At 43.7% G+C, this 25,193-nt stretch overlaps 1 protein-coding gene across 2 annotated transcripts in view; it reads left to right on the forward strand.

Annotated features, from left to right (window-relative positions):
• The first annotated feature begins 408 nt into the window (after positions 1 to 408).
• YWHAE (tyrosine 3-monooxygenase/tryptophan 5-monooxygenase activation protein epsilon) overlaps positions 409 to 25,193 on the forward strand; it is a 32,795-nt gene continuing 8,010 nt past the window's right edge. For both annotated transcript variants that reach the window (XM_060259465.1, XM_060259467.1), the window contains exons 1-3: positions 409 to 644; positions 4,625 to 4,824; positions 10,188 to 10,294. In XM_060259465.1, the coding sequence (XP_060115448.1) occupies positions 581 to 644; positions 4,625 to 4,824; positions 10,188 to 10,294 (371 nt within the window). In that variant the 5' untranslated portion in view covers positions 409 to 580. The remainder of the gene's footprint in view (positions 645 to 4,624; positions 4,825 to 10,187; positions 10,295 to 25,193) is intronic.

Consider the following 25,193-nt stretch of genomic DNA (forward strand, 5'->3'; position numbering starts at 1 on the left):
CCTGGGCAGCGATCAAATGCAATAAATAAAATAGCTTAGGTCTGTGAGAGTTTACTGACCAGAGCAGGGCAAGGTGTCTCTTGGGAAAGCAGCAGCCACGCTTGTTTTAAGCATGCTTCTCGTGCGTGTTCTTCTCCCTGCATTTCAACTGGGCATTTCTGGCGTTTGCAGAAGCCTCCCTGCGAGCATTACATGAGCTCCTTCCTCTTTATATGAGCTCCTTCCGCGTCGGGCACAAGTAATGGAGCTGAGCCGCCTCCTCCCTTGGTTGGCAGGCAGTATGGTGACTCCCCGCCTTTCTTTCCCGGGCTGCGGGTGGGGGCGGAATTCGAACTCACGCCCTCGTCCAGGTCACTCGAGCGCGCTTTCCTCCGCACTGCTGGTTGCCAGGGGAGCCGCTGTTGCTACGGGGGCGTGGCGTGCGCATGCGCGCGCCGCCTAACCTACCCGGATGTAGCGGGACGAGGCGCTACCGCCATCTTTGCCCGGAGAGCAGTGAGCTGATCGTGGCTGAGCCCCCCCGCCAGACCCATCGGTCTCCATCCACCCGCGCAGCCCCCGCCGCCCTCACTCGCCGGACATGGACGATCGGGAGGACCTCGTCTATCAGGCCAAGCTAGCCGAGCAAGCTGAGCGCTACGATGGTGCGAGGGGGACGCGCGGACGGACCGAAGGCGGAGGGGGGGGGAAGGCGGAGGGGAGCGCCTACAAAATGGCGGCGGCCGGCCGGTCGGGGGCGGGGGGCGCACACAAAATGGCGGCGGCGGGGCCCAGCGGGAGGGTCAGAGGCGGGAGCTGGGAGAGGTTGAGCCCGAGACCACCGCGGCGGCCGGTCCGAGGGGAAGGGAGGACGGAGCGAGAGCTCGGGAACTGCCCTGGGTGAGGCCGCCACGAGCGAGGAGGGGTGTGGCGCTGAGGGAGGAGGCAGGGGGCCTGAAAAAGCAGGCCTCGGGGAGGCGCCCCCCTTGCTCGCCGCGCGCGGGAGGAGCTTCGGCCTCCGCATCCCCTTTCGCCGCAACCCATGGCGTCCCCGAGCGGCGGGAAGAGCTGGCTGCTGGGGCGCCTTCGAGGGAAGCCGTCGTTTCGCTCCCCCTCCCCCAGCAGCCCTCGCAGTCAAACCCGTGCGGCACCCGGTTTCCTTTTTTAGTGCAGGCGGGTCCGATGCGATCCGTAACCAGCTTACGCTTCCAGGTCCTTCAACGGCTGCCCTTGGAAGCAAGACCTAGGGATGGGTGGGAGTTAGTGTTTTCCCTTTAAGCTGAGTTCGCGCGAGCTAGCTCACAGGTTTTTAGCCTCCAGCTCACACATTTTTGTCTTAGCTCAGGAAAGATGACCCCAGAGCACGATGATTGATGCAGTAGCTCACAACTTGAAAGCCAGTAGCACACAAAGTAGAATTTTTTGCTTACAAGACCCACCCTGCAGCTTAGAGGGAACATTGGTGGGAGGCTGATCGGTGGACAAGGTGGCCACCCATGGAAAAGTTAGAAAGTGGGTTTTATATATTTTATATAACTGGGTGGTTTGTTTGTTTTTAAAGTAAAGCACCAAAAAGAATCTCGAGGTCAAGTGAACAGGCATTTGTAAGCCTCATGACTTATTGGAGGTTGCTGAAGAATAATTTTCACACCTTTGTAATACTACCAATTTAAATATTTTTTGTGTGGAGCCACAAAGCAAACCAGAGGTCGTTGAGAAGGGAAAATGCCAAATTTCCTTGGTGGAAAGGCTGTCATTAGCTCTCCAGTAGATTACAGGTGTCACTTGGTCCATGGAATTACCTGTACTATTTCCCCATGTTTGTAGCACATGTCTGTGTGGCTCTCAGTATAGCGCCGCTAGGATTATAGTAATATTGAGGTCTCTTGTGTTGGACTGCCCCATCTCAAGCAAGATGAGTCTGGCAGAAAGACCTTGGAAAAAATAGGATTATTATTTTTTTAACAGTAAGAGTAGTTCAGCAAGGGAATCAGCTGGCCTAGGGAGGTGGTGACTTCCCCCCACTGGTATTCTTCAAGCAGCGGATGGATGAACATTTGTCAGGGATTCTTCCGGGTGATCCTGCATACAGCAGAGGGTTGGACTAGATGGCTTATATGACCCCTTCCAAGTCTATGATTCTGTGGCATCTTTGGGGAGGCGCAGTGGTTTAGTGGTAGAGCATCTTTGCTTGGCATGCAGAAGATCCTGTGTTCAGTCCCCAGCACTTCCATTTAAAAGGATCAGGTGACGTTAAAGACCCCTATCAAAAATCCAGGAAAGCCCCTGCCACTCTCAGTACTGAGTTAGAAGGACCAGTGGTCCGATATCAGTACAAGACACCTTGTGTGATCCCTGAAGAAAGATCCCTGGCTTATGTTTAAACATTGATTCTTGAGATCTCTTCCTGAATGTCTGTGATTCCCCTGCATTTATTTTAAGGTACCTTTGCCCTGGTTGGGATAGTTTGGAATAGGATGCCTATTGGGAGTATTACAGTCCTTTTGTCCTAGCTTCCTTCTTGCAGTGTTGGTGTGAAGTGCTTGTTAGCATGAAAGTCCTAACTGCTTACTCCTGGGCCAGTGAAGCCACACTCCTTGGTTTTAGTTAGTTTTTAGCTGTAGAAATGTGTTCACCTTTGCCATGCTATTTTCAAAGTTGTGTTTGGCATGTACAGTTTTATCTTGGAGGGAAAAGATGAATTGGGTTTTCTGAAATCCTCTCACATGTTGTCTTCTCAAAAATTTCTCAAGAATGCTCCAGCATGTGCTTGGCTTGGCCTATTTCTGGTTCTCAATTGAATTGCTCAGAAAGACAAACCTTAGCAGGCACATCATATTTCCCTTGTGTATCACACAACAGATGCACAACAGATATATATGCTTCCTTATGGAAATTGCCTAAATAGACATCAGAAGCTGAACATCCTTAGTAAAAAATCAGATTTTCATATCCGAAATAAGATTTTTCCATGCCTATTGGCCTTACTGATTTGGGGAAGAAAATACAGGTGTATAAAGAAATGTCTGGGAATTCTCACACAGCAGTAGCTTTTCTTGACTTGGAAATCAAAATTTATAATTTTGAATTGGTTGGAGGGGGGAATCTGCTTCTCAGTGTGACAGGAGCACGGGATGTATTGAGTTGGTCCATGGGCATATTGCCAGACTGCAGACCAGATTATTAGCAGCAGCTGTTGTCTACCAGCACAACTCTGGTGTGTGGGACTTCTGTCATCTTGTACTCTGGTGGAGCTCTTCATCTGATAAAAAATACTTCATCGTAGGGCGTTTCCTTGTAGACTGGTAAACCTGTGATGACTGTATCCTTGGCGGATGGATAGGTTATCTTTGACTAACTGGTCAGCTTTATGCTGATTGCAGAGTAACAATCTGAGTATGCCCTTTGGGGATAAATCTATGCTTTCTGTTCATCAATGGAATTGACTCCCAGGCTTTAGTCAGTAACAAAATGTTAGCTTTTGTCACGCAGAGCAGTTTGTGGCTAGCATGTGGTAAAGAAGCAGAAACTGGATGGAGTCTAGGCAGGGCTGGCTTCACTTTTACCACATGAGGAGGTTTGATCTGTGGTTGCCACAGATCCTTATTTTTACCCTTATGCCTTCTTCTCTTTCCCTCCAAATTAAGAAGCCTGAATTTTGGAGGGACATAAAATTATACATGTGAGTGCAACCTAACAGATATTGGTACTGGATCTAATATTTTTGTTCTCAACTATTGCTCTGATTGTAACATGGAATGACTATATAGCATACTAGGTTTCCATGCAGTTGGCATCCATTGATAAATGAGTGGTTGTTCTTCCAGGGCAGGCAGGAATATGCCAAGATTGTGCTGGCAGCATAAGAGAGTGTCAAGTCTTCAACAGTGATGGATTCTCTGAGCTCCCTGTACCCTGTCTGGCATTGGGGATGTGTATCGGCATGACTTTTTTTGTAGCAGGAACTCCTTTGCATAGGCCACACAACCCTGATGTGTAGCCAGTTCTCCAAGAGGTTACAGTAGGCCCTATAAGAAGAGCCCTTTAAGCTCTTGGAGGATTGGCTACATCAGGGAGGTATGGCCTAATACGCAAAGAAGTTCTTGCTACAAAAAAAGCCTTGTGTATTGGTGGTGTTGTGACCCTTGTTGATGTGTTACAATGATGTAGATTACTCTCCCCATTGTCATAATTCCTCTGTGGTTCAGGTGTGTGCATGTTGAAGGTTGACACAAATATTTGATACAGACCTAATCCATCTAGTTGACTTGGAAACACAGTCCTGGCAATGTGTAGTTCAGCGTGGATGTGTTGCGGTTTTACTTTGAGTAGCACTGTTATGTTTTTTTGTGAAAAGAAGACCTATGCTCTTTTCTGGTTCTGCCTCCTGGAAATGTGAGGTGTGATTCCTTAAAATACAACCTATAAAATTGCTTTAGACAGTACTTCAGGGCTTTCACTTCCTGTGAAAATGCCTGTTAGATGTGGAACAAGCTAGTCTGATAAATTGGGTTCCAACTGAACTCAATTTGTATGGAAAGTAAGAAATTCTAGACTTGGATCACCAGTTCTTGTCTTAGTCTGTAAGACTGAAATGAACCCTGGGGTTGAGCCAACAGTACTCACATCTATATTTCTCCTTTAGAAATGGTTGAATCAATGAAAAAAGTGGCTGGAATGGATGTGGAGTTGACAGTTGAAGAACGAAATCTGCTGTCGGTTGCATACAAAAATGTGATTGGAGCTAGAAGAGCTTCTTGGAGAATAATCAGCAGCATTGAACAGAAAGAGGAAAACAAGGGTGGAGAAGACAAATTAAAGATGATCCGGGAGTATCGGCAAATGGTGAGTTCTACAGAAGATGTGGGTTACCTGTTCTAGTTAAGAGAAGGGTGTAGGCGGTTGCTTGTCCACTTCAAAAGAGCTATCATGTGGAAGGCTTTTAGGATGCCTACCAGGATATAAAGCTGCTTTGAGAATGAATGTTTGATTTTGGATTGCAGAATGTGAATTGGTAACTGCATAGTATGTATAGAGTGATGGTGTCCTTTGATAACTTTCTGCTGGTCAGAGTTGCTGGTGATTTTTTCCTATGCTGCTTCTCATTATTCCCTCTCTTGTCTGAAGGCATCCACAATGCCCTATTAAGTTATTTACCACGGAAGCTTTCAGGGTATTTGAATTGTACATTATTATTCCTTCAGTGATTGAACACTGTATTGATTGGAGCTGCTTCCTGGAGGGTTGCTGGTTTGTGAGGCAGGTTCTAAGCAATGTATTAACACCAAAGATGTAGAACTTGTGTAAGATGTAAAACCTTGAGGAAAAGTCAGAGTCTTCCTGGGTAACAATGGAAATTTGGGATAAAATTGAAATACACGCAATACTTAAATCTAAACTTACTTCAGTAATTTAATAACATGATACATAATTTATCACTTAGCACATAAAATGGTACTATATGTCATACTAATAGACTTAAAGGTACAGTTGCCCTAGTTTTCTTCTACTAGGAAAGCTGCAGAGATACCTGGTACCTGAGAGAGAGTTGCAAACCATTGCATCCTATGCTATTTTAGCACATGCACCGTAATTTATGGGATAGGGTAAAAAATGAAAGATGAAATTAGAAAATTTATGTGAAAATGTATTGTTTGGATGTAGAATTCATACAGTCACAAAAGATAGGATTACCAGCATTTTCAGCTATCAAGTTAAAATTTATAAGATTTGACTCGGCATATTGTTGCCAAAATATTCACATTTAGATAAAATATATCCCTTAAAATACAAACATCTACAGTGCGCATTGGAATTATTGTCTAATGTGTAGATTTACATAAACATTTTCATGCAACACATTTGGAGGGAATAAAACTTTATTTTGAAAAGCATTCTACCCCATTTCTAATTGTTTTCCCAAGTCTCAAATTTTTCCTATTGGAAACACTGGGGGAAAGTAATCAGGAAGACCTTTTTCCTAAATCTGCCCTGGCCTTCACATCTCTAATAGGTAAGATTACTACCCACAGCTATAGATTATATTACATAAAATGTCATACTACACATTTTGAATGTGTAAAATCTCATTTTAAAAAGCACTTCATTTCAAAAAGAGGAAGTTCCATAATTTATTTTTCCACTGCTCCCCTAAACTTTCCAATTTGGACAAATGTGGTGGTAGACCTCCCACCTCATCTGGTCAGTGGGACAAAGACTAAAATACCCCCGCCTTGCTTTCACATGTTCAGTTAGGAGCAAACCTGAAGGCAGGAATGAGGTGTTAGAAGTTAGATGGAGGTTTTGACCAAGGCTTGGGGGAGAGCTGTAGGCTTCTTCATCCCTGTTCTCAGTTCATCTTTTACTTCTTAGGTATCGTGCACACTTCCTCTTCTCTGCAATAAAGCAGTTTGGTTGTTTGAGGTTATGTCCACCTAAAGTTCAGTTGGTCACTGGATAAGACCAACCCTGATGGTGAAACTTCTCTGTTTACACAGGTGGCCATTGGATTTTTAAGAACGGAATATAAAATAAAATAAAAAAAATTTATGTTAGGTGCTTACCAAGAATATGTTAGGTGCTTACCAAGAATCGAAATTACATCATGATACAGAAACCAGTAGAGCGAAGATCAAATTCACAAGCATTTTTGTTAGAGCGAAAAGTGTCCATGGGAGAACTCATAGGGAACATTTGGGGTTTTCAAATTTAATCTGAGGTTATTTGAAGTATGAATTATATGAATGAATTTATTCTGAAAGTACAGTATTATATTTGTTTATGCTTGCAATATGGCTCAGAGAATGTTCCACGCAGGATTTGTCCATGCAGATCTCATGCTTCCAAATGTACCTTTCGGGTAGTCAAAGAGGAAACTTCTTCCCTTTTTGACCAGCTGGAAAAATTGATTGCATACAGCTCTTTGTACTTCCACTGAAATTGGCTGGAAGATACTACCAAAAAAAATTGTTTCTGAAAATACTAGAAAATTCCAAAAAGTTAGAAAACCATTAAAGCTTCCTCTCCAGAGGAACCGTCTCAAGGCAGCTTGCAAATGAAACATAATTTTAAAAAATTAGGCTCCACAATGAGAATTGTAGGCACCACGATGACTTGCAGCATAGGATTTGTTGAGTCATAAGATCATTTATAAGCATGTAAAATTGTACTAATTGGAATATTAGTGATCATTAAATTACACAGTTCTGCTCAGATGCAGAGTTACTCCAGTCTAAACCTGTGGATTTCAGTGGGTTCAGACCGGAGTACACATCCCCATGTGGTTATGCACAAGTGGATAGACCTTAGAAGTCTGCTTCAGATTGCACTGTTAGTTTTCTGCAAGCAATATATATATATGCCTAGTGTAACAGGGAGAGCAAGAACTGTAAACTTGTATGCCCTGTATTACCTTAGTGCACACATCTTAATTCTTTCTATCTGAGCAATAGGAAAAAGTAAAATAGAAAGCATAGATATTATGCACAGGAATTGCTATTGCCTAGTGGTGTAGCTTCTTATATAAAAATATTCACACAACACATTTTCACTGAGTAAACCTATTGGGAAAAACTTGGGGGGGGGGGGGAACAGTCCTGGGGTGTGGCTGAGGGATCCTTTCCTGAATTTCCTGATTTCTTTTATGGGCCTCCTTTAGGTATTACAACACTCTGCTTTTGGGAGAGAAGGTGTCATTTGGGTTTGCCCTTATTTCCCTCTTTCAGCTTTATGTTATCCTATTTGAAGAGGACTATAGTATAAATCTAAATGAAGGCATGATATTTGTATTTTTCTTTCCTGTCCATTTCCTAATTTTATTTTTCACTGTCAAATTGACGTTTTAATTGAGCTATCCACAACTCCATGATCTCTTCCCCAGGTAATTGCAGCTCATACAAAAACTTTTGTTAAGCCTTTCCTTATATTTTGGTCACTCTCATTGTGCACAAAACTTCAACTAGAATAATGCTTATCTGTGGGGTATGAATTGTATCCAAAGACTTTCAGTGTTTGTTTTACATGCTAAATGTGCTCTTCATAGGAATATATATAAGGCTCCTGGTCTGTTGAATGGCGACCTGTTGCTTTCAGTCAGTCCTTGAGGGAAAGTCCTGGACTGCTCATGAAATCTGTGCAGTTGAGGGCTGCAACCTCAAGTTAATCTGCACTGCTTTCCAGTTAAAAAAAACATGTTGGGTGTCTTCTCAACATTGAAAAGTATTACCTTTTGACACAAAACTATGTTAAAGGCATTTGGAGTGAGTCTCCTGGGAATCTAGAAGTAGAAGGGATCATTGGATGGGGTGTGGGTCAGTGGTAGAGCATTTGCTTGGTATGCAGAAGGTCCCAGGTTCAATCCCCAGTATCTGACAATAGGTGATGTGAAAGACCTCTGTTGGAGACCTTGGAGAGCCACTTCCAGTCTGAATAGACAATACTGACTTGGATGGACCAAGGGTCTGATTCAGTATAAAACAGTTCCATGTGTTCATTGTATTGCACAGTCAATTGAACCAGCTGTAACATATACAGAATAATGGATTTTTGAGATTGGAACTGGTTTCAGAACTCAAAACAGTTTAGGGTCTTTTGCTTGGGCTTAGTGAGTTATTCTAACATATAAATAAAGTGAAGATAATGTGGATGTTGACCCTAACTTTTCATCCAGTAGTTGGTTTCTGAGTCACTTGCTCCAGTTAAAAATCAATACAAATATCAGTTAGAGCTGTGCATCCACAAGTATGGGAAGACCTGTCTCCTCCCCACCCACCCCGGCCTTGCTACTGTTAAAGGGTTGCCAGAAAAACTGGCAAAAGTAGACAGCCTTGTATGTTTAGCTACGTGAAGCACATGATAAAGATTGTACCCAGGCATAAAGCATTGCTAAACTGCCTTTGGTGCTGAATTATGAAATAATAGCCCAGCTTGGGCTCAGAAGAGTCTTGAGTAGGTCCATTGATACCTCTAGTGTGTGAAACGTTCTGCTACTAGCAGAGAAATGCAGTTTCTAAACATTTTGATGCTTCAGGAGGCATCTTTTGAGAGAACTGGTGCTTATTTTCCCCCTGAAACCTAAACTTACTTTAGTGACTTGATAACATAAAGTTAATCATCTATAAGTATCTGAAACTACAGTTTGGCATATTTATGAAATGTAAAAGTGTAACTGCTGTAGTTTTATGGAAGTAAAATCGTGAGTATACCCAGTGCTAAAGAGTGACAACTGTAAACTGCTGCACTCCATGCTACCTTAGCACATCTTTTTTTTTTTTTTTGCCATCTGAAAGGTCAGGGGGGAAACATGAAAGTTGGAATTAGTGCATTTAATAGTAAACAAAATGTCCTAAGTTGAACATAACTTGGGCCAGTCATAATGAGCCTATCAGCATATTTGGGTATTATCAGCATATTTGGTATTGCTGAACTTGAAGACATTGAAAAATAGTGCATTGGCATACTCTGGACAAACTTAGTAAAATTTAACAAATAAATACATCTTTGTTAATACTGTTTGTCTACAGTGTATACATGATTACCTAGTGCTATAATTGTTTTACATGAAACATTTCACACTATAGCTCTGAAGAGAGCAAAACCTTGTTTGACAAATTTCACTCATTTCAAAAGATAAAATACTTCGTAGGGTTTTCTTTTCAGTGCTCTCAAAAAAATTCCCCTTTTCCTTCAAAAAATTGAACAAAGTCTTCAGAGAAAAACTGTCCCTTCAATTTTCCTAGTATCCCTCCCCCCCCCCCCCCCCCCCCAGCCTTCACATTTAACTACCAGAAGCTTTGGGGGGGTAATTGCACTTGGAAAAGAGCAGCCCAGTCAATGATTCACCGTCTACCATTACTAAGAAATGTGAAGGCTAAAACTGAGCCACCAATTTTTTTGACCAGACCTCCCGATTTAATATGTAAATCTACATATTAGACAAAAATTGTCTAGTTACAGAGAAAAATGCTGCAAGTGCATGAGGGGCAGGTAGAGGGAAGTCAGGTGGGGTGTATACTTATTCATAGTTGGAGTGAGGAAGCAGCTGCCATCCCAGATAGTCAAGGATGCCTGTGAAGGGATACTTTGTACTTGCAGAGTATGATGAATTTGGAAATGTGATGTAATGTGATGCAATTTGTGTGTGTGTGTTAAAAGCTAATGTTTATTCACTAACAGCTCTCTTGAATTTGCCATTCCTCTTCCCTCAAAAGGTTGAGACTGAATTGAAACTAATCTGTTGTGACATTCTGGATGTACTGGACAAACACCTCATTCCAGCAGCCAACACTGGCGAATCCAAGGTTTTCTATTATAAAATGTAGGTTGCTACTGGTGTGTGCTGTATGAAACAGTGGAAGGCGTCTTACTTTGATATTTACCAGTATAATAGATGGGCTCTTAACTGCATTGTCTGGTCTGTGGGAGTGGAGTGGGAAGCCATGTTAGTTTTTAACCAAAGCAAGTCTTGTGTCCCCACTAAAAGGCATAACAATTTATTGTGGGACAAGCTTATGGGAGAGTCTGAACTTCCTTTGAGACCAGCCACTGAGTGTAATGCTTCACACATCTGGCACAATGGACTTAGGCTCATAAAATCTGATGCCGTGATACATTAGGCAATCTTTCAAGGCGTCTCTACTTGCAGTCTGGCTCAGAAAACAGTTTAAATTCAGGCAAATGGCAAGAAAAGCATTCATGAGACAAAAATGCTGTGGAAGATGTTCTCCATCACCTCCTGGAGTACTCCTGTTTTGTGCTTTTTCACTCTTCTTGAGAAACAGCCAGAAGCTGTGTGAAATAGCAGAATCCATGCTTCAAGCTTGAGCTGGGACTTGCGTACAATTCAAGATATACTGTGGCCAGAATAAGTTTGAGATTTCATTTTTAAAAACTGTTGAGTGTTGATATTTTCTCATGGAATGGTCTTAGATATAATGGGTTGAGTATAATTTTAAGTACATGTGGGTGTATAGTGTGTAACTCCTCTTTAAACTCTAAGAATTTGGGTTTCTTGATGCATATTCCCATTGCCTATTCTTCCGGCTTTCTTAAGCCTGCAACGGGGTTATAGGTGGAGAGGGGCTAGCTTCCACTCCACAATACTGGAGAGCATGTAGAATATGTGGCCAGATAGGGTGTGACTTTCTCCATCCTCCCATCAACTTCAGATGTGGTAGAGGCTTCTCAGGGGAATGGGAGAAAAACGCCTTGGGTCTGCTAGGAGAAAGGTCAGTTAAACATTACAGCCAGAAGCTGTGTGAAATAGCAGAATCAAGCTTGAGCTGGGACTTGCGTACAATTCAAGATATACTGTGGCCAGAATAAGTTGAGATTTCATTTTTAGAAACTGTTGTGTTGATATTTTCTCATGGAATGGTCTTCGATATAATGGGTTGAGTATACTTTTAAGTACGTGTGGGTGTATAGTATGTTATTCTAACTTCTCTACAGAAAGCGAAAACTTGCATCCTATACATTGTATTTAGGAAAAAAGGTATATAATTTCATTGCTGTATTAATGCTGATACTGACGTCCCTTTGTGACTAGATCTGTTCGGCAGAGTGTACAGAGTTTATTTCACACCTAAGTGGATATATCTCTTCCACAATCATGTTAATGTCTTACAAGCATACTTGTGGGGAACATACTTTCTGTAGTCATCATTGTGATTATCCTTGTCACTTTCTTACTAGGAATATTTTATTTGATCAGTTAGCTACTTGCCACTTGCTACAAAGACAAGTACAGTAGAGAGCTGACTTGCTGTAATAACATTTATTGTGTTTTGCATGGTTAACTACTTGTTGCATTTAAACTGAAAACGCTCTTAGGACTTAAAGGTGGAGGAATAAAAAAATAGTCTGAATAGCCTGAGGTAGGGTGGGTGGGAAGCTGGCTCTGATCCGGCCTCCTGACTCTTGATTATAGTATTCCAGGAACCACCTGTATTCAGCAGTCTCAGGCACCATGACTTGCAGTATTGCTTTGCGTTTGCAGCGAGTGGCTTTCTGAAGACTCTCTAATAGTGATTCTGAGACTATTTCAGGCCCACAAGCGTTCCCATTTTAAAATTACATTTAAAAGAATAGCGTGCCATAGTTTTAGTGTTACTATGTGCACCGTTCCAATTAGGAACTATTGAGACAATCAAAATGGCATAATAATACAAACAGCCCATCCTGCTAAAGCAATTATTTCAAGCAGTCTTTAAAATCCAATAAGGTTTTATTTTGGCCTGTCAATAAGCCCTGCGAGATCAGAACATACAGAAAGGGCCTTAGAACACAAATGGCCTTAGAAATAAACAAGGTTTTTGTTTGTTTGTTTTGGCTTGGCTTAACAGGCTTGGTGTCAGACAGATGGTTGTGCAGAGAGTTGGGGCAGTCAAGGTGCCACAACAGAAAGGCCCCATCCCTAATGCTCACCACTCACCTGTGAAGCTGATCTTTAGCCCATTCATTAAGGCAGGGTGTCAAGACCTCCAGCAGTTCAAGGATCACAAATAATGCAGTTCATAAAAGGTTGTTTATTTGATTCCTGACAGGCATGTATAGACAAGACGATCTTTGCAAAGACTGTTGTGGTGGGCTTTCTGCCCCCTTATATAGATTCACCTTAAACCATTACATTTTCAAAGGAAAGCGGGAAGCAGCAATCCCTCCCCCCAAGACATTCCCAGGCTCCTTTTTGCAGATGCTCCTAATCTGGAAAAGCAACCTTGGTTCCCCTAGTAACCCTTCAGATCAGTGTGGAAGACTTGATAACTAGTTACAAGGATAGACGCAGCAAAGCAGACAGTAAAAATGAAAGCACTTAGGAAACAAATAAAAATGGCAGGGCACTTGACACAGGGGTCCCAAAAGCTTTTGAGCCTGAGGATGCATTTGGAATTCCCACGTGGCATAGTGAATGCAGCAACAAAATGGCTGCCACAGGAGGTGGAGCCTGCCACAAAATGATTGCCACAGCTTAACTTCAGCCACATGCTAAAGATCCATGTGCTGTGATGGCAGCTGCTGCCAAAGGAGCATTTTACAAAATCTGCACAGCCAAGCAAATCTCCAGCAGTCAGTCAGTCAGTCAAGCTTTGCTCGGCAAAAACTCTACCCTGGCCTCACCCACTTCCTAAGAGCATTTGGTGGGTGCAAGAAGAGTTATTGGGGGGGACTTCTGCATTATGGTGTCACTTAGCATCGCTGCTGATTCATACTTTGTAAGAGCATTTGCACATGATGGTACCAAAGAGTTGACGTTAGCTGTCTGGCTCATTTTGAGGTTGCTGCCTACTTCTGTGAAATCGCAGACAATTCTTTTTATTGCTAGAGTTGTAAATTTGAATTGTATTTTGCTCTGCAGCCTTCATTGTTCTTCTAGTAACAAGTAACTAGTTGGCATAGAAGATAAACTGGTTTTGCAGAAGATTCTTTATTTTTGAACTGTAGAGTTAAACATCAATAGAAAGGAAAAATGCATAATACTGCAGCCCCAAAATGCATGGGCCAAAAATGTGATTGCACAAATATTCCGAAGCATACCTCATTATTCATCTATTTGTTGGAAACTTTTGTATGGAATTCACTATTTCATGGGCTTGATTTACTTGTAGTGGATAGGCTAGTGTGAGATCATTTGTTCAAATATCCTTGTCCTGTGGCTTCAAACGTACTGATCAGCATTTTTGGACACTCTTCAGTATTGCAGCAATCTAATTTTGAAGTGAGAGCAGTAGTACTCATTTTGCAGAGAGCCATGTAGGCAGTTGCTGTCAATTAAAAGAGCCAGATTACTACTGCATGCAACCTCACAAAGCCCATGCATAAAGTAATATGGTATAACAATATTTAATATGTAGCTTAAGTTTTCTAGAGTTGCCGGAGTGTGTGTAGGTTGGTCTCTGCCCTGCTGCTGTTGAATGCTAACCAGGCCTTGTGTATCTAAATACACAAGGTGTATATCTACCTTTCTCCTTTATAGTCCCATCCTTGGTACAAGGCCTGGAGCTCTGGGAGGCTGAGAGTTTCAGTCCCTACAACAGCAACTGTTTCAAGCTGCAAAGCACCTTCTCATCTGCAATCCCAAGAGGCCCAGTGGCCTTTCCTCCTTTTGTGGAACAGGTGGCAGATGCAACATTATCACTGGATTAGAGTATGGATAACTTGGACATGATCTTGCTTCTTGTCAGGGAAAGGCTAGTAGCTGGCACACCAGCCGTAGTTGGGCAGAGGGATAGGCAAACCCCCTGCCATGTGTGTCTAGAATGGAACACTGAGCCATTCTGCTTGGTATTAAATGCCAGGTCTCCACCCAGGCAACCAAGGCAGTATTACAAGCAATATTCCCTCGAAGTCTTATGAGCAAAAATTCTGTTTCATGAGCTACTGCATAAATTCATTTGCTCTGGATCTGTTTTTCCTGAGCTGTCAAAAAATGCGTGAGCTGAAGGCTAAAAACTGTGAGCTAACTCAGCTTACAGCCAGGAGAAGACAACAGGCATGGTTTATGCCAGAACTGAATGCAAGACAAATCTCTGAGATGCTAGCTGTTCTGCTGGGACTTGGTTTGTCCCAACTGTACCCTACCCCATTTTGCTTGCTGGTACATCTTTTATGCCATCATGTCTCATGAAGACATTTATTCATACCTTCTTTTCTCCCCAGTGGGGACACAGAGTGGCTTGCATGTAATAGCCAACCACCAACAATAACATAAGAACATTCTGTTGGTCCTGTTTGTCATGTTTTGGGTGGCATGAAGGGCATACAGTAGTCATGTGGCTCTTTTGGTTGTTGGGAATTGTGAAGGCGGCTTTCCATGATTCACAGTGAATGCTCTGCTCTAGTCCTTCTTGACTATCTGCCACCCACACATTGCTCATTTGTGGCACATTTTAGTCTTTAGCAAGTTTTGCTGTGTAGCATTTATATCTGGCAGTCTGGCATTGATTAAAAGCCCTTACAGTTTCTTGTAACTTGGTCATGTTTCTGTCACTTTTCTTCAGAATTCTCACAGTGGCAGAACAGGCCTGCTGCAGCTTGAAGACCCTGTTCTGCCCTGCCCTGCAAGGTCTTTGTAACACCTGGAGAGGCCTTTTTCTCTCTCAGTAACCCACCGCCGCCACCTGACCTTTGAAGGAATTACCCACTGGGGGGAGGATCAGGGCTCCCAGCTTCCCTTCCAAGTTCTGAGGCCTTTTCTCTGTAATCTCCTGCCGCCTGGTCACCACAGGGTGGGCTCAGCACCTGGTCACCCCGGCCACTGTTCACTGCCTTGTGCACCTCTGGAGGAATAGCCGCTTGCCAATTGCCAGCCTCCCCCCCCCCCCCCGGAGGTCTGTGTGATACAGAGAACTGTTATAAAATATTTATTAAGAAGAAAATGTTCACTAGCCTACTTTTTGTACAGCACCGGATTGAGCAAGGGATTCAGAAGTAATGGGGAAAACGCAAATCCTCTGTCTCTCTGTTTATGTGCCTTGATGTTAAAATATAGAACAGGTGCCTAAAGCTTAGGGAGTTACAATTCTTTATAGAGTTTGCATTACCTTGAAGCTTTTTGTAGCTTTCCAGGACAGCACATGGTTATAGGGCTGCCTCCTCCAGACCCCAGTTAAAAGTTCTGTCTGCTCTGATGGACTCAGCACAAAAGAGAGCTTCCTGCTTGTGCCTCTGAGTTTTATCACCTCTCTTTTCTCCACCCACTGACAAGGTTAGGCAGGGTCAAAGAGGCTTTTCCTGGTGATCTTCTGAAGTCTCTCTAGTCTTCAATTCTTCCCAATCTCCTGCTTGGAGGGGGAGGAGGAGACTAGACCAGGGGTGTCAATCATGCAGTCCAGGGGCTGAATCAGGCCCTTGGAGAGCTATCAGGCCCCCAAGCAACTGCTCTTTTCTGCTTCCTTCTGCATCTCAGTTTGCTTTACAAGACTTGCTCAATTGCACAGGAGCTACAGAGCAAAACCTCGATTTTCTCCATTGGTTGAGGCTTCTCCTCCTCCAGGTCCCCTGGGGAAGGAGGGAAAGAGACAGAGCTTCCTTTGCCCAGTTCCCTGGATCCCATGGAAGAAATACAAAGAAAGCACCTTTAAGACCAACAAGTGCTAATGTTTTCGGGATGTTTTATTTTAAGGTATTTTTAAAAATTCCCAACAAGGTCTCAGGTCCTCATAACAAATGAGTTGGACACCCCTGGACTAGACCCTCCTATTGTCTCTAGCTAGACCTATTAGCATTTATTAAGAGGTAGCTGAGGTGAGCCTGGAAAGCCATTGACTGATTTCCTCCATGCCTGTAGTCTGCCCAGAGAGGGGAAAAAACCCTTTAAAATACAGTTAAGGTTTTGCTTGTTTCAGACCTCTGAAGAAGGAAAGGTCTTTCTTCTCAAGCAGGTATTCTGTAACAGCTCAGGGAACAAACCAGTCCAAAATGTGTGAGAGGGAAAACCTTTAGGCAGGCATCCGCAGAGTTGTATGTGGACTGCTTCTTCATTTGTTGAAAGTGAATCATACTATCATAAACCAAATGTGGCAAAGAAAGAGACCAATTTCGCACTAAACATTTAATCCTGGTTTAACTCTGTCCCCAAGCTGACATTCTACCTGAAAATCATAGAGTCATAGGAGTTGATTTCTCTGATTCTAGTGTAGAATATCAGTTTGGCGACAGAGTTAAATCAGGATTAAAGGTCTAGTGCGAAATTGGTCAGAGTGTTACTTAATTTAGCGTTCAAGGATAGATATCAGTTTTCTTTCAGATTTATGCTGTGTTTCAGAACACTAACCAGGGAGCCTTACTACTTTGTGTCCCTTATTGCACTTAACTGCATCTCCCCAGACCAGCTTAATTTCTAATTTTAAGTAGCCGTGAAGCCTGCCGTAGTAAATGTATGTTCCACTCAGAGTCATTGGTTGTTAACAAAGGCAAATTTGCTTGATATTTACTCTGATCACGTTTTATTTAATATATAGTCCACCATTCTCTCTGAGAATTAAGGTGGATTACATAACATAAGCAACATTTGCAGCAGTAAATCAGTTTCAGGTTCTCTTTGCTGTTGCAATGTCATGAGAAAGGCAGATTTTAAAAAAAAAAAAAACAGGTGCGATTATTAAAGAATTTTCATTGTGTGAAAGTAATGACCTATTTGGTTTGCAACAAATATTATGAGATCTCCTGGAGAAAGCTGTGGCATGTAATGACTTCAGTCCATAGCAACAGGTTTTCATACGGCACTTCTCAGGACATTATGATAGGGTGAGCAGAAACCTATGTGCATTCAAAGACTGGTCAAGGATTTTTCATCCCCATTGATGATGACCTTGTACAGCAAGCACCCTCTGCACTATAGCTGTAAAAGGGCTAGTAGGTTTGGAGTGAAGGCTGCAGAAGGAAGGGGGAGGACTTTCTGTCACTGGCCAGTGTCAAGGAGTCAGAGATTAGATTAATCTCCATCCAAGGACCAGCACCAGCAAAAGATAAACTCTTGTCAATGAGGTGTTCCCTCCTCTGCCTTTTCTGTCCACTCCAGTTACCTTTTGTGTGTTGTCTTGGAAGCCTGTGGGAGGATTTGTCTCTGATCATTGTAAGTTGCTTTGAGAGACAGTGGTCTGAAAAACCTCTGACAGTTTGGTGCTGGTGCCATTTCATGACCTCAAATGGAATTGCCGGAGGTCCCAGTTTTCCAAGACTTGGAATGCTGCTTGGTGGTTTCGCCCTCCATCCCTCAAAGCTAGACACATCACTGAATCAGTGACTTAAATGTGCTGCTGAAGCAGCAAAGGTTCCATGGAGCTGATTGTCGTAAGGCTTAATGTTAATGAAAAATAAAAATAATATTTTTAAAAAATTATCATAAGGCATTGTGTGTAGTATGGCCAGAAGATCCTAAGATTGTTTGGCAGTCTGCATTCTAGCTCTTTAATGTTATACACCACTAGGTGGTGACCTATACTTATTTTTCAGGATTGTGGAATTAAATCCAGTTCTCCAAATTAAGAGTCTGTTGCTCTTAAGCATTTCACCACACTGGCTCTTCCTTTAGATATAGGACATACAAACCAACCAGGTGGAGGTTTTCTAATCTGACATTCAGATTGGATTCCCTCACAGCTACAGGATGAAACTGGTCCATTAGCTATATAGGTCGCTATCCTGTTCTCATGTAGGGGACACGCATAACTTTCCCTACCTCGGGTGCCAGTGCAACAAGCAATACATGGTTGTTCTGCATTCCTCTGATTTAGGCATGAGAATGATCAGAGGATGAATTTCACGTTTCAGACAATCCTAATAAACTTTTCTGCTTGGAACTTTGTCTTCTGTTCCTAGCTAAGTGTTCTCAGTTCTTTTAACTTTCCGGTGCATGCCAGAAAAGGATGCAGGAACCCATTGCCAAACTCAGAGAGGATTTTCCCAAGTCTTCTTCCAGTCCCCAGTTACTCCTTACTAGGTATCCTTTGAGGAAGTAATTTATTCTGGCCAGCAGGAATATGCTGAACCAGGGGATCCTCAACTTTGTTGAGTCTGTAGGCACTTCTGGAAATTTGAGAACTTCCAGAAACTCTTCTTCTTCTTGTCTGTAACCTTATGGAACAGGGAGATATAAAAAGTATTGGTTTTGGCTATAGCTAGATCTGTTATTTATATTTTTAGTTGTCTATTTTTTTTGTAGTAAGTTTGTTTAAATCTGATTCTGGGGAGCAGCAGGTGAGAATGCTCTAAATAAATACATTTTGCCTTGTGTAAGATTAGTGATGCTGATGCCTTAAGCTTTTTCTCTTGAGCAATAACTTAGTGAGCAGAGCAGCTGCTTCAGGACTTTTATCCTGACTCGCCAAGACTGATGTAATCTGTTCTCCGAAGCTGCTGCCTTCACTGCAGATTTCAGCTTGAATAGCATGCAACACACTGCACAGTCTGTGGCTCTCAACATTCTTATAAGGAGAAACCTTTGGCTAAAACTAACATGAATAATGCTTCCAAGTAGGGATGTGCAAAAAAAAAAAAATTCGGTAGTACATGGATTTGGAAATATACGGGGGGGATACGGAATCCCGTATATTTCTGAATTACGTAGTTTGAATAGCCGCATATACGGTAGATGCGCGGCTATTTCCGAATATACGGCCCCATTATACCCTATGGGCCATTGAGATCAATGGCAAATACGGTATATTTGAAGCCGCCTGGAGAAGAAGATGATGATATTGGATTTATATCCCGCCCTCCACTCTGAAGAGTCTCAGAGCGGCTCACAATCTCCTTTACCTTCCTCCCCCACAACAGACACCCTGTGAGGTGGGTGGGGCTGGAGAGGGCTCTCACAGCAGCTGCCCTTTCAAGGACAACCTTTGCCAGAGCTATGGCTGACCCAAGGCCATGCTAGCAGATGCAAGTGGAGGAGTGGGGAATCAAACCCGGTTCTCCCAGATAAGAGGCCGCACACTTAACCACTACACCAAACTGGCTCTCCAGGGGAGAGGAGGAGGTTTGAGGGAGAGCCCCCAAATTTGCAGGGGCCTCTCCCCTACAAACCCCCCAAGTCCCAAAAAGACTGGGCCAGGGGTCCAATTCCTGGGGCACCCAAAGCCAAACCTAACTTCACACCAGAGAATCTCTATAGGACCCAAATGCACTATATACATCTATCTACTCTATGAACCCTGCCACACAAAACACAATCTGCTCAAGGTCTGCTCTGCAGACCTGGCTGCAGCAAACCCAGATGCCAGCTCTCCAGCCCTGCCCCAAAGAACGCAGGGAGAGCTGGCTAAGCACAAGCCTGCTGGCTCTGGGTCTCTCACCCAGGTGCCAGCTTCCCTGCCACAGAACACACAATCTACAGATGCCAGCTCTCCAGCCCTGCCCCAAACAACATGGGGAAAGCTGGCCAAGCACAACAAGCCTTCTGGTTCTGGGTCTCTCACACAGTTGCCAGCTCCCCCCCCCCAAAAAAACCAGAACCAGAAAAAGGGACAACAGGAGAAGGCCAAGAAACTCAACTGTTAAAAAAGTGGCCTTTTCACCAATAAGAAACCTCAGGCCAAATCAGTCAACAACACCCCCCCCCCAAAAAAACCCCCCCAGAACCAGGAAAAGGGGGACAACAGGACAGGAGGATGCAAAACCTACAGCAATAGAGAATAGATCCAAACAGAAGGCCAACACAAACTCAACTGTTAAAAAGTGAAATGAAAATTAGGCCAAACAGCACCCCACCCCCACCCCCCAAGAACCAGAACCAGAAGAGAAAAGGAACAACAGCAGCACAACACAGCAGCAACAAATCAAACACAGAATCCTTTTAAAACACTAAAAAACTTAACTTTTAACAATACAGGAACTTTACCAACCCCTCCCCCCCCCCAAAAAAAACCCCTTCACCCTAACCCCAAGAAATCCAAGCCACGCAAATCAGGAAAAGTAAAAGGACACTGCACTTTTAAAAGTCCGCTCACTAAAGTAAGATATGAGCAAATTGGCAAAAAAAAAAACCCCACCCCACCCCTCCCCCAGCAGAACCCCCTAACCCCAAATAAGCTACCCACCACCCAAATCTGGATAAGTAAAGGGACTCTGAGTCTTAAAAAGTCCTTTTACCAACTAAAATAAAAACAAAAACCCCAAGACTATCTTACCTTAGACGTCTTCTCTACTCCAGGCAAGTCTGGTAAGGCTGACAGAGAGCAGCAGCAGCTGAGGCCAAGGGCCAGCACAGCACAATCTCTATCTCACACCAACACAGCAGCAATGGAGGAGTCCAGCCAGGCAGACTCCTTAAAAAGGTTCTCTGGCCCTACAGAGAGCAGTTTCAAAAAATAGCACTGCTCTGTGATTGGCTAGACAACAGTGCTTACTTGGATACCCAAGTAAGCAAAAGATCAAAAGAACAACAATGTTGCTGATGGCTGGGGATCAGCTACACAACAGCCCTGCAAAGCATGCATTTGGATTGGCTGCTGGGGCTTCTCTTCCCCCTCCCCCCCTCACTGATCCCACGGAGGCTATGGGAGAGGCGGGAAAAGGCTACCAAAGGCGGGAAAGGAGGCAAGCAGCTCCCCTGAGGCTGCAGAAGCCCCTTTCCCCCCTTTTACATTGAATTCCATATACTTCCGAATATCTATACGAAAGTATACGGGGAGCCATACTCAGCTCCCGCATAATGGGCCCCCAATTGGATTCGGCTGTATGTGATTCCGTATACAGCCGAATCGGGTGATTCGGCGGTTGATTCGGTTCGGTCGAAACGAATGCACATCCCTACTTTCAAGGCGAACATCTCTTCATCCCTTTTCCGTGGAGGGTTTTTGCAGATGCTGCACTGGCTAAAACAAGACCAGCATGCCATCCAAAGCCAAGATGGATGAAAGTAAAATGGGCAGGCCAGGGGCTTTCTCCTTTTTACCCCTTCATGTCCATTTTCAAGGCTTGGGACTTGAGAGACAGCAAGTCCTTAAAGTCCTCGTAGAACAGGGCTTTAAGTCTGTGTGTCTCTTCCTGTCTGTGTAGTAGTAGAACTGAACAGAAGCCCTTCAAGCATGTCATCCAACCTCCATTTTGGGGAGGGGAATGCTCAAGCAATTGAGCATGATGACAAGAACTGCCTGATTCACAGCTTTCTAGATAGCTGCGTGGCCTTTCCACACATCTGGACACCAGAGAATGTAACATTAGAAAGTTTTCCTAACTTATCTTGGTCCTGAAGTAATAGAGCAAATTCTTGAGATGCAAACATTCTAAGGTCATGGCTAAGAAACACACAGAATAGAGGGTGATACTGCCTTGTTGGAGAAGAGGAAAGTCCAAGTGGAGACCTTGCAAGTTGTGTATGATAAGGACTTCCTAAACTTTGCCCATTCTACTGGAATATTTGTATTCCTATTATTCCACAGCACAGATAATGCCTCAAGTTCTCATATAACTGGTTGCAGCAGTAGTACAAGATTCTCTTTGGACTCTCCTCAACCCATAACTCTTCATAAAGGTCATAGTTGCCCTTAGTCACATAATTTCACCTTCACTGAAGTCATATTTACCCATACTAGGTGATCTGTGCCCTCCTTCCAGTCAAGAGCGTTCTCATGTCTATGTATTGTATTCATGGCTAGGAATATATTCCTACTCAACTACAAGCAAAAATTGTCTCAAACCATAGTCATTAATACATCAGGGCAGTTGCATAAAATTAAAGCAGCCAGATTGTTATCTTCTGCCTGACAGGATAAACAAGTTACAAGATGCTATCCTACAAGCACACAAAAAGGCCACAGTGGGCCATACGATCATTGAAAAATCCATGATCTCATGATTGCATGCATTAGCATAGTATCATGGACCCAGCTGTGCTCCTGATTGGATATTTCAAAATAATACATATCCCAAAGATACCAAATCATTCTATGTGCCTCCAGAGATTCATCATAATCTCCGTTGGTGGCACCAAATTCAGAACCTTCAGCTGGTCAAGGCCATTCAGGGATTCAGTCTTAATTGAAATTATCCTCATATTAACAGAACACCAGGACAAAGGCATGTGTCAACTACCAGGAGAGACTAGGCCCTGCTCTCTCCAACAGGAGATCATTCTGCTGGTGCATTGAGTAGCACAGCATTTATTTTGGGGGGAATTTCTGTGCTGCCTCTCCAGGGCACTTGTCCCAGGCAACTTTAAACTGAGCAAAAACACACCCAGAGCACAAAATATCTAATCTTAAAATGCATTTAAACATTCTTTAGGCTAAAAACAGACTGCAAAGTGATACTTCTTTTTTTAAAAAAAATCCCCTTAATTAAAAACCTTCTGTAAACAGAATTGTTTTTGGTCTGCCACCCACAAGAAGATAGTATACATATCAGGTGAGCCTCAAAGGGAAGGACATTCCATATGTTAAGTGCCACCACTTAAAGAGCCCTGCCTCTAGTCCAGGGGTGGCCAAACTTAGATGAAGATGAAGATAAATATATTGGATTTATATCCCGCCCTTCACTCCGAAGAGTCTCAGAGCGGCTCACAATTTCCTTTACCTTCCTCCCCCACAACAGACATCCTGTGAGGTGGGTGGGGCTGGAGAGGGCTCTCACAGCAGCTGCCCTTTCAAGGACAACCTCTGCCAGAGCTATGGCTGACCCAAGGCCATGCCAGCAGGTGCAAGTGGAGGAGTGGGGAATCAAACCCGGTTCTCACAGATAAGAGTCCGCACACTTAACCACAACACCAAACTGGCTCTCCTAGTTAGTTAACATAAGAGCCACACATAATAAACGTCAGATGTTTGAGGGCCACAAGACGTGAGCGTCAGATGTTTGAGGGCCACAAGACGTGAGCGTCAGATGTTTGAGAGCTGCAAGATAGGGAGGCAGGCAGGCAAATAGATGGGGAGGTTGAGGTGGAAAGAAAGCAACTTTAACTTTACGTTTTTCAAGCCGCTGGCTTGGCTTGGAGAAGTGATTTAAAGAGAGAAATGTCTTCTCCAAGCTGGTTGATGGGGCAGTGGGGGCTTTGAGAGCCACACAGTATGAGTAAGAGCCACATGTGGCTCCTGAGCCACAGTTTAGCCACCCCTGTTCTAGTCACTACCCATCTCATCTACAAAAGTAGGGGCACACATAGTAGGATTTGTGAAGAGGATCTTGGCTAGCTGGACAGTATGAGAGGAAATGGTCCTTTAGGTACTCTGACTCCAAGCCATTTATAACCTTGAGCCAGCAGTTTGGATTGTGCACAGAAACAGATGGGCAGATAGTGCAGATCTTTTAGTCCATCCCAGTATTCAGCAACTGACAGCAGCTTGGCTGCCATGTTTTGGACCAGCTGAAGTTGTTCGCAGAGGCATCGCCTTGTAGCTCACACCAGTAATGTAGCCTGGTTCTCAACAGAGCATGAATAGCTGTCCAGATCATGCCTTTTGAGGAAGGGACATAGCTGCTGTTATTAGTGAAAGCTAATAAAAGGTGCTACGTGCAGCAGAGGAGAACTAAGCCTGGAGGCATAGGCCAGGATCCAGCAGCACCCCGTGAGCTATCTCCACTGACCTTGAGCAGATTCTTTGTTGGCCAACCATACGCCAGTTTTCTCTGGATTGAGCTTTGGTTTATTGGCCCTCATCCATCCCATTATTGTCTCAAGGCATCTATGTTCAGGACTTCCACAGACTCACTTGACTCCGCTGACAGGAAAAGTAGAGGTAGATGTCATCTGCACGTTGGTAGTGCTTTACTCCAACTCCTCTGATGATTTGTTCCAGCAGTTTCATGTAGATACAAATAGCATGGAGATTACAGGATGGATCTCCCAGTATAAATGCCACAGACCTAGCAGCTGTCCCACAGCAGCACTTTGTGGAATCAGTTCACAGCAGAACCAGTGACGTGGTGCTCCCCACTCCCAACCTTAACCAGCCTCTCCAGAAGGTCAGTGGCATCAAAGACTGCTGTGAAAGGTGCAGGAGAGCCAGCTTGCCCTGTCACTGTCCCAATGAAGATTGTAAGTCATGGTGACTACTCAAGCATGGTTGGAAGGGCCTTTGTTCCAGCACACCACCTCAGTATTGGCTGAGCTGCTGGCTCCAGAAGAGTGAAGCCTTAAGTCAAAAGATTTTTCAGGTAATACCTAGACTGAGGGTTCAGTTATTGGACCTCTTTCCCTCAGTTTCCATGGCAGAGGCACACTTTATCACACTCACTCTTTACACAAGAAAGCCTCTTGTGTATCTTCTACAGGTACTCTGTGGCATGACAAACCAACTCCGCCTTTATTGTTAGAGTGGGTAAACTCTTTCCTGGAAACTGTTAGTTTAGTGCCCCCGTCATTTTGCTTTTGCCAGAACCACTCTCACAAAAGGGCAAGACATAGATTGCACAGAGCAATCAAAACTTACATCAGATGTACAGGAGTATTCTGATCCTTCCTTCATCACTCATCCATCAGAAGAAGGGTCTCGAGAACTAAAATTGGCAGATGGATAAACAATGTATGTTTCCCTGATAAGTGAGATGCTTCCTATCTGCCTTTTTCAAGGGGTTACATAGCCAGGGAAACAGCAACCTCCACAGCCCTTTCTGCAGACTTTTCCTGAAGGGGATTTGGGAGCAGCCCCCCAGGCCCACCTCTTCCATTGTCTGCAGACTCTGCAGTCCGGACACTCGTATCTCAGTCAAAGCTGAATTCAGCAGAAGAATGCTTCCGCAGGTTCTTCATTATTAGACTCCTTGGACCTTTCCCACCC

This window comes from Heteronotia binoei, chromosome 18 (genome assembly GCF_032191835.1).
Source record: "Heteronotia binoei isolate CCM8104 ecotype False Entrance Well chromosome 18, APGP_CSIRO_Hbin_v1, whole genome shotgun sequence".
In the NCBI taxonomy this organism is placed as follows: Eukaryota; Metazoa; Chordata; class Lepidosauria; order Squamata; family Gekkonidae; genus Heteronotia; species Heteronotia binoei.